The sequence below is a fragment of the Poromitra crassiceps genome, assembly GCF_964638095.1.
Source record: "Poromitra crassiceps genome assembly, chromosome: 4".
NCBI classification, from domain to species: domain Eukaryota; kingdom Metazoa; phylum Chordata; class Actinopteri; order Beryciformes; family Melamphaidae; genus Poromitra; species Poromitra crassiceps.
The window spans coordinates 55,584,724-55,595,124 of record NC_139626.1 but is presented as its reverse complement, the minus strand read 5'-3'; the positions used below and the strand labels follow the sequence as shown (position 1 = coordinate 55,595,124).

Genomic DNA, 10,401 nt, shown 5'->3' with positions numbered 1-10,401 from the left:
ATGCAGTGGGACCATAGCCCATCAGTGGTGGGACCCACAGGATGTGTCTGCCAGTGGGACGGAGGGAGCTTACAAAGATGCCGCTCCTGTGTCCTGCTATGCAACACTGGGATGGTAATGGAGGTAGCGGAGGCAAAAGGATGGCAAGTGAGACGGTTCATGGAGCCGCTGGAGTCCTTTGACATCAAGGATGGAGGAGAGGTAGACCAGATGGAGGGAGAAACGGGGAGAATAGAAGCCAATCCAGATGGACCATCTGCCCCGCCGGCCTACCCCGCAATACCGGGATTGGAGAGCCAGAGCAGTGGCGGGACATGGCCCAAGGCCCCCCCCAATTCACCCCAATTCACTTGCCAAAGGCAAACCCCCGGGAAGCGCAACAAGCGGCCCGAGAAGGGGAAACCTCCACGGGATCTCCTGAAAGAATCATTGACCACGTCATGGCCCTACTGCCTCACTAGAAACCTAAGGGCGACCCCACTGATGACAGCCATACAAGTACCACCGACATTTAGGGTATGGCGCGACCCAGGAGCGCTGGGGAAGATCACGGCATGGGACCGTATGCCGGAACAAGAGAGAGAGAGAGCAAAAAGTGGGGGCTGGGAAGGACCATGGGAGCTCATTACTTGGGACAAACTGATCGAGGAGGTAATCTACGACTCCTTCAGACCATGGGAAGACCTACCTGAAATACCAAATGAAGAAGGGCAGAGAAGATCTGATCTGTGGTACTACACAACCAGCATTGATGCGTTTGGCGATACAGGAGCTAAAGCAAAGGCCAAGAGAGCAATTTATGTGGTCGCCCCAGAAGACTGGAGGCGAGATGGGGTGGTGCAACTACTGGGAACAGTAGCGACGCGGACAGCCACGCCTTGGAGGGGGAGCCAAGATGAGAGTGACCCCCTGGAAATTGAAATAATAGTACAGATGGTGATAGTCCCCTACAAAGGGATGTACTCTGTGGGGGTGGATATAAAAGAAGCCTTAAAAGAACCCATAAAGGAAGCCATACAACCCACTAAGCCGAAGCTAAAGCTTACCCTTAAGGAAAGGGTTGTGCAGAGATTCCCCAGATTCGCAAGCGGGGAGTCGAAGGAGGGTGAGACCATCGTCTAGGGTGGTAGGAGTAACGGCCGCTGTTGTCTCTGTCTGCAGGAATGGAGAGGATCCGAGAGATGGTGAGAAATGGAGAAGCAGAGCTTCGGAAAGCAATGGAGAAGCGACAAGCAGGGAAGATACTGACTAAAAGGGAGGAGAAAATGTTAGGATGCCCCAGAAGGTGGCAGCAGGCGAGACATTTCGGTTGGGTGGAAGAAGAGCTGGAGGAGCTAAAAAAGAAAGGAGACCTACAGGCTTACAAAATAGATGGAAACACGATCTTGAGATGGGACAAAGGGAGTGGAGTCCCATATTTGATGCTCCTCAATGAGAGGATATGGTTGGACGCCCCCCGACGGGATTTTCGCCTCCCTGCACCCGGATCGGGCGGTTACTATTGCACCAATTATGAGACTCGATGCCTCCCAATAGACCGGACTAAGTGTAGGTGCAGCAGGTGGAACGACAACCTGATATGGGAGGGATTCGTCGAAGGAGAGGATGGTCACCTATGTCCCATGGCCCCATGTCACTACTGCGGCAAGGATAGGCCCTATCCTATCTTGGGCCCTCCCATCCCTGGCCCGGACTTTTTCAGGCCTTATAGGCCCCAGTATCATCTGGAGAAGGTGGTGATGAGGATGGAAGAGCCACTGGGGCGTTTCCGGCCGAAACAAAAGAGGTTGCTTGGGCTCCAGCCGGTCCTGAGTTGTCCTAAGAAGAGGATGCCATGGATAATGAATACAGTGTACCTCGAGGTGAACGGGCTACGGATCAAACTAAGGTGGGGACCGAACTACGCCGACCATGGCTTCGGAGCCTATGTGGAGATCTTCCTAGGATCAGATGTGATCTGGAACAACAGTGTGAAGATGTGCAGGAGGCTCCTTGAAAGAACAAAAAATGAGAGCTACTATGTTCTAGAGAATCAATACCAACATCTAGTGACCATGGTGACAGTGAACCCGCCGCAAGTTGAAGATTCGATGGACCGGCACTCCCGCAGAGCAAGAAATAGAACACCGACGTGGACCAATTGTCCCGGCCCGGATGGGCAATTCCAGGAGGTACTGATGATGCCCCGGGTGTGGCACCATGGGGTTAGGGTGGTGCAGGTGGAACTTCTGGACCTGCACTGTCAGCCAGTGTACTCGGCCGTAAACATGACCCGACCAGCCGGGAGAGACCACGAGGAACAGATCTATGAAATGAAGAACCTAGCAGATGAAATCGAAATGATGTGCACCAAGCGGCAACCCCGACGTCCCAGAACTCGGCCTCAACCTCAGGGGCCCCTCCCAAAACCAGAGTATGAGGAAACGCTGTTCTGGAAATGGGTGTGGCGAGGACTAGACCCAGAGGTCCGCCCCTACAGGGCGCCACTATCTAAGCAGCTTTTCGAAGGCAGAGTCACAGTGAACGAACAAGGAGAAGAGGAAGGTCCCAACCCTTACACCATCTCCCTGGACCAATCAACCAAGGGACCAAAATCAACTCTGAAGAAACGGAGGCAGCCACCCGATACTCCACTTCCTACAGAGATATGGGAATACTCGCCTGATGAAGGATGGCGCTGCAAGATCATAGCGCCCTGTACCAGCAACGACAGGCTCGCCAGCAACGAATAGAAACAAGAAAGCAGCAGACACTTGAGCGACAGCGGCTTGAAGAAAAACGACTAAGGAATGGACGACTACTCTTTTGCCTAGCCCTCACACTGAAGACATTAGCAGTGATACTAGGATTTGCAGTGATTGCATGGTTCATGACATACGCAGCCATATTCCCCAGAAGAGATGCCGACCTGGCGACGCCTATCCCGCCGGAAGCCCAAATCCCATCAATGATGTGGGCAAGGGTCCTACGGGGCACCAGGGCTGCGCGGGATCCTAATGAAGGGCACCCATAATGATACGGGGTGCCCTTGCCATGCTTACCCGCTATCGCTTCATTGCACAATATAGCCTGTATTTACAAATGTTACCCAATGTTGCAGGAGAAGGCGTTCTGCGTCTCCTGCGAGGAAGATCTCGAGAAGGCCCAGGCCCTGTGGGAAATGGGCGGAATGCTCCTGTGTCCCTCATGCTACCAACGACAGGGTCCAATACAGGCTGCAAGGGGCATCCTATGCTGGAATAATACCATGACTTTGGCCATGATGCAGCCTGAAGCCTGTTATAGGCTGGAAGCAGAAGCCACGGTGGTGTGGAATTCCGCCAAGATGGCCCGCACCTCGGGAGCTCTGACCTATGCAAACTTGACCTTGTTCCCGGCGTATACCAAAATATGGAGGTTTTCTGACGGAACACGGGTCTCATCAACCCATCTGGGAGATGGCCGCTTTGGAGCCATCGGGCAACCAATGCGACGGACGGTAGCGGCCACCGAGGTGGTTTCGACCGCCGCAGAGAACCCACGAGTCCAGAGCCAGCCATTCACCCACCTGTAGTGGCCACCAGGCCTCTCCTTGGGATGGCAAAGCTACAGGCACTCGTCACGACCACAGCACGGAGCAAGGGTTCCAGCCACAGCAACGCAGCACTGGCACATCCACCTCAGACCAGAAAAGAATCGTCCAGGAAAAACAACGGGCCTCTTCCCCCGCCAATACCTCTCGCCAAGGACGGAGACCAAGCGGTGGAAGGAGGCGTCGGCAGTGTCTTCACCGATGACTCCGTGGACTTCTCTGCCGGGACACAGCATATCCTGACTGGGGGGAGAACCCCAACGAGCATCCTGAATTGGGATCCCAGGGCAACCGGGGGTCCGGCACAGATCCGTCCACCAAGTCGGGAGTGGGCACTCCCCCCTCCACATCTATCCCCGATCACCCCCCCTCCCTCCTACTCCCCACTCCCCACGCCTATCTCCCCATACCTCTCCCAAACCCTCCCCCCTGCATCCCTTCTCTGTCTTACAGAAGACACCTTCACGATCACGGATTCATGGAGTCCACAGATGCAGGTGTCCCGAGGAATGCTGGAGGACGAGGTGGTGGATTTGTGCCAAGATGTGCCAAGCCCCCTGATGATCCGCGCCTCGCCGTCTCACCGCGATGATGGAGTATGCCACTTGGAGTATAAGGATGGAAGCGCAGGAGCTGATCTCGAGGAGGGGGTGTCAAGAAGGTCGCCTCCGATGGAAGGAAAGCGACCTAAGGTTGCGAGATCAGCTCGCGGGAATGACCACCGGGTCTCTGGAAAGCCACATAGCTCCAAAGGTCGAGCGTCTAAGGCCATTCATGGGAGTAAAAAGAAATGAACAATACCACAGGAGATGGCCGGGCCAGTAACCAAAGGAAATGCTTAATGTTAGAAGCCAAGGGGAGCGAGTGATTAAAGGACATTAAATGTATTAACACATGTAATGAATATTAACACATGTAATGAATATGAAATGTAACAGATATTAACACATGTAACCAATATATTCTGAAACAAATATAACTGAATGTACTTGTGCTGAAAGTAGACTCTCAAAGCACAGAGTTAAGTATTGAGGCCGTGTAATTGGTCCTATGTGTGGACAGACTGTATGTGCCCTTCCTGGCTTGGGTTGATATGCAAGCTATAATTAGAAAACAGCCTGAGGAGTTGGGAGATGGAATGGAATGTGGTGCTTCCCTGGAAGACCATTCTGGGCTGCATGTAATCAACCCGGCAGGAAATATGGTTCATGACAAAGCAGGATGTACCATATATGGGCGCTGAGTCGCACAGGAAACATGTAAGAAGGAAATACCCCATAAGGAGGTATGGGAGTCGCACAGGAAACGCGTAGGAGGGGATGGCCGAATAGGGGCGAATGAGTCGCCTTTCCTGGGCCATGGCATAGTATATAACCAAGAGACTTCGGCTCATCTGGGCCAGTTCGCTGCTGCTACGAAGCTCTCTCAGACGAGGGACTTCACTTTGGACTTAACAAATGGACTAAGGATTACGAGCACTTTCCAACGGAGCGCACACAGAGGACTATTTCAAAGAGGATTACAAGAACAAAGCATGAATCGCGGATTGGCCATTTCCCCTAAAGAGACTTTGGAATACAATTGAACTTTGTGCGTCACTCCCCGCTCGTCCTCGAGTCAGCGTGGAAGTCGGGAATCCAACGAGGCGGCCGCCTCCCGGATCCTGAGCAAGGAGCTCTCCCAAGGACTCTCGCTGCTCGACGGAGCCAGCCCCCAGCCGGGGAAGCTGATCTCATTCTCATTCCACCCCCCCAAAGTAACTTGATGAGTATACCACCATTAGCAGTAATTAGTAGTTTATTAGAAGTGATATTGCATGTTTCTATATTACCAAATGAAATCAGATGTTTAATCATTGCTAATGCTGTACCCTGCAAAAGCTTTATAATAAAACAAATCAATTGGATTTAAAGTAACGAAGTGGACATTGAATGGTGTATTTTCCATGATAGTAATAATAAGGTTAGAGGTGCGTACAACATACTATGGTTCTTAAAGGTTATCCTGGCTAACAAAATAGCAGTGCCCCTACGGCTTTACTTAGTCGTTAAACATTATCTAGTCGGTAACAAGTGCAAGATTCGAGTGGAGCAAGCTGCCATAATAACAGACTCGACTGTACTGGTTATACCCGGCTCCAGGCTATTCAGCCGAGGTCGCCAGTCAGTGGTAGAGGGGTAAGGAGTCTGGAACACCACTCCGGCAGTTAGAGCTAGACGAGTTGCTCCCACATAACAGCTTAATTAAAGTGCAGAAGCTAGATGGAGTTATACACATCAAGCTGTTACTTTCGGACCCGTTGAATGGAGAGCTGTTTCTACCAGTATTAAGATAGTTCGCATCTATACTGAGGATATTGGCAGAGAATCAAGACAGTGCACAGCAGCTATGAAAGTTGCATGTCTTTTTGGTTCAACCTATCTGTGTGAATCAGCCTTTTCTGATATGAACTTCATAAAGAATAAATACAGAACACGCCTTACTGATGCTAATCTAGAACACTCAATCAGAGTTGCAGTATCAAGTTATACACCTGATTCCAGTGCACTTGTGAACAGTATGCAATCCCAGGTTTCCCACTAAAAGTGAAAACAGTAATTAACTGGAAAATGAAAAATAATAGCAGAATAAGCTGAGAATACTGTGATTACACTGAAAAATAATACCAGAATAAACTGAGAATACTGTGATTACACTGAAAAATAATAGCAGAATAAGATGAGAATATGATTACACTGAAAAATAATAGCAGAATAAGCTGAGAATATGATTACACTGAAAAATAATAGCAGAATAAGCTGTGAATACTGTGATTACACTGAAAAATAATAGCAGAATAAGATGAGAATACTGTGATTACACTGAAAAATAATAGCAGAATAAAATGAGAATATGATTACACTGAAAAATAATAGCAGAATAAGCTGAGAATACTGTGATTACACTGAAAAATAATACCAGAATAAACTGAGAATACTGTGATTACACTGAAAAATAATACCAGAATAAGCTGAGAATACTGTGATTACACTGAAAAATAATACCAGCATAAGATGAGAATACTGTGATTACACTGAAAAATAATAGCAGAAAAAGATGAGAATACTGTGATTACACTGAAAAATAATAGCAGAATAAGCTGAGAATACTGTGATTAGACTGAAAAATAATACCAGAATAAAATGAGAATACTGTGATTACACTGAAAAATAATAGCAGAATAAGCTGATAATACTGTGATTACACTGAAAAATAATAGCAGAATAAACTGAGAATACTGTGATTACACTGAAAAATAATAGCAGAATAAGATGAGAATACTGTGATTACACTGAAAAATAATAGCAGAATAAGCTGAGAATACTGGGATTACACTGAAAAATAATAGCAGAATAAGATGAGAATACTGTGATTACACTGAAAAATAATAGCAGAATAAGATGAGAATACTGTGATTACACTGAAAAATAATAGCAGAATAAGATGAGAATACTGTGGTTACACTGAAAAATAATAGCAGAATAAGCTGAGAATACTGTGATTACACTGAAAAATAATAGCAGAATAAGATGAGAATACTGTGATTACACTGAAAAATAATAGCAGAATAAGCTGAGAATACTGTGATTACACTGAAAAATAATAGCAGAAAAAGCTGAGAATACTGTGATTACACTGAAAAATAATAGCAGAATAAGCTGAGAATACTGTGATTACACTGAAAAATAATAGCAGAATAAACTGAGAATACTGTGATTACACTGAAAAAGAATAGCAGAATAAACTGAGAATACTGTGATTACACTGAAAAAGAATAGCAGAATAAGCTGAGAATACTGTGATTACACTGAAAAATAATAGCAGAATAAGATGAGAATACTGTGATTACACTGAAAAATAATAGCAGAATAAGATGAGAATACTGTGATTACACTGAAAAATAATAGCAGAATAAGCTGAGAATACTGTGATTACACTGAAAAATAATAGCAGAATAAGCTGAGAATACTGTGATTACACTGAAAAATAATAGCAGAATAAGATGAGAATACTGTGATTACACTGAAAAATAATAGCAGAATAAGCTGAGAATACTGTGATTACACTGAAAAATAATAGCAGAATAAGCTGAGAATACTGTGATTACACTGAAAAAGAATAGCAGAATAAACTGAGAATACTGTGATTACACTGAAAAAGAATAGCAGAATAAGCTGAGAATACTGTGATTACACTGAAAAAGAATAGCAGAATAAGATGAGAATACTGTGATTACACTGAAAAATAATAGCAGAATAAGATGAGAATACTGTGATAACACTGAAAAATAATACCAGAATAAACTAAGAATACTGTGATTACACTGAAAAATAATAGCACAATAAGCTGAGAATACTGTCATTACACTGAAAAATAATAGCAGAATAAACTGAGAATACTGTGATTACACTGAAAAATAATAGCAGAATAAGATGAGAATACTGTGATTACACTGAAAAATAATAGCAGAATAAGATGAGAATACTGTGATTACACTGAAAAATAATAGCAGAATAAGCTGAGAATACTGTGATTACACTGAAAAATAATAGCAGAATAAACTGAGAATACTGTGATTACACTGAAAAATAATAGCAGAATAAGATGAGAATACTGTGATTACACTGAAAAATAATAGCAGAATAAGATGAGAATACTGTGATTACACTGAAAAATAATAGCAGAATAAGATGAGAATACTGTGATTACACTGAAAAATAATAGCAGAATAAGATGAGAATACTGTGATTACACTGAAAAATAATAGCAGAATAAGATGAGAATACTGTGATTACACTGAAAAATAATACCAGAATAAACTAAGAATACTGTGATTACACTGAAAAATAATAGCAGAATAAGATGAGAATACTGTGATTACACTGAAAAATAATAGCAGAATAAACTGAGAATACTGTGATTACACTGAAAAATAATAGCAGAATAAGCTGAGAATACTGTGATTACACTGAAAAATAATAGCAGAATAAGATGAGAATACTGTGATTACACTGAAAAATAATAGCAGAATAAGATGAGAATACTGTGATTACACTGAAAAATAATAGCAGAATAAGATGAGAATACTGTGATTACACTGAAAAAGAATAGCAGAATAAGATGAGAATACTGTGATTACACTGAAAAATAATAGCAGAATAAGATGAGAATACTGTGATTACACTGAAAAATAATACCAGAATAAGATGAGAATACTGTGATTACACTGAAAAATAATAGCAGAATAAGATGAGAATACTGTGATAACACTGAAAAATAATAGCAGAATAAGCTGAGAATACTGTGATTACACTGAAAAATAATAGCAGAATAAGATGAGAATACTGTGATTACACTTAAAAATAATACCAGAATAAGCTGAGAATACTGTGATTACACTGAAAAATAATACCAGAATAAGATGAGAATACTGTGATTACACTGAAAAATAGTAGCAGAATAAGATGAGAATACTGTGATTACACTGAAAAATAATAGCAGAATAAGATGAGAATACTGTGATTACACTGAAAAATAATACCAGAATAAGATGAGAATACTGTGATTACACTGAAAAATAATACCAGAATAAGATGAGAATACTGTGATTACACTGAAAAATAATACCAGAATAAGATGAGAATACTGTGATTACACTGAAAAATAATAGCAGAATAAAATGAGAATACTGTGATTACACTGAAAAATAATACCAGAATAAGATGAGAATACTGTGATTACACTGAAAAATAATAGCAGAATAAGATGAGAATACTGTGATTACACTGAAAAATAATAGCAGAATAAGATGAGAATACTGTGATTACACTGAAAAATAATAGCAGAATAAGATGAGAATACTGTGATTACACTGAAAAATAGTAGCAGAATAAGATGAGAATACTGTGATTACACTGAAAAATAATAGCAGAATAAGATGAGAATACTGTGATTACACTGAAAAATAATACCAGAATAAGATGAGAATACTGTGATTACACTGAAAAATAATACCAGAATAAGATGAGAATACTGTGATTACACTGAAAAATAATACCAGAATAAAATGAGAATACTGTGATTACACTGAAAAATAATAGCAGAATAAGATGAGAATACTGTGATTACACTTAAAAATAATACCAGAATAAGCTGAGAATACTGTGATTACACTGAAAAATAATACCAGAATAAGATGAGAATACTGTGATAACACTGAAAAATAATACCAGAATAAGCTGAGAATACTGTGATTACACTGAAAAATACCAGAATAAGCTGATAATACTGTGATTACACTGAAAAATACCAGAATAAGCTGATAATACTGTGATTACACTGAAAAATAATGCTAGAATAAACGGAGTAATTGCACGGGAAAATGTTACCAGTATAAAAATGAGATGTTGCCATTAAAAAGTTACAAAAACATGTTGCTGTACCAGAATAAATTGTAACTGTTGATCTGGTAACCAACACTCAGAGGTCTGTTGAAACCAAAGATGTTAACTCCTTGTCTAGTTTGTAATGTACTGCACTGTGACTTTATTATAAGAGCATGGTGGTGGAAGGTTATATGTTTCAGGTACCTGTCACAATTACAGACAGATACGTTACAATGTGATATTATTGCACTTTGAAATGGTGAAATGGTGCACTTAAAAAAAGAAAAAAAAATCACTCTCCCGCTTCTCCTGAAACTGTCTGTGCTCATCGTCAACCTTTCTTTTGCCTTTTGACAGCGACACGTTCACTTCTCAACAAAAGACAACATTCACTTGGTTTTTCAC

At 42.6% G+C, this 10,401-nt stretch overlaps 1 protein-coding gene across 1 annotated transcript in view; it reads left to right on the top strand.

The window, feature by feature from the left end:
• Positions 1 to 3,576: 3,576 nt before the first annotated feature.
• LOC310775851 (uncharacterized protein) overlaps positions 3,577 to 10,401 on the top strand; it is a gene marked incomplete at its 5' end in the record, with an annotated part of 41,189 nt that continues 34,364 nt past the window's right edge. The window contains 3 exons of the mRNA XM_083635978.1: positions 3,577 to 3,892; positions 4,025 to 4,263; positions 5,193 to 5,327. Coding sequence (XP_083492104.1) covers positions 3,577 to 3,892; positions 4,025 to 4,263; positions 5,193 to 5,327 — 690 coding nt within the window. The remainder of the gene's footprint in view (positions 3,893 to 4,024; positions 4,264 to 5,192; positions 5,328 to 10,401) is intronic.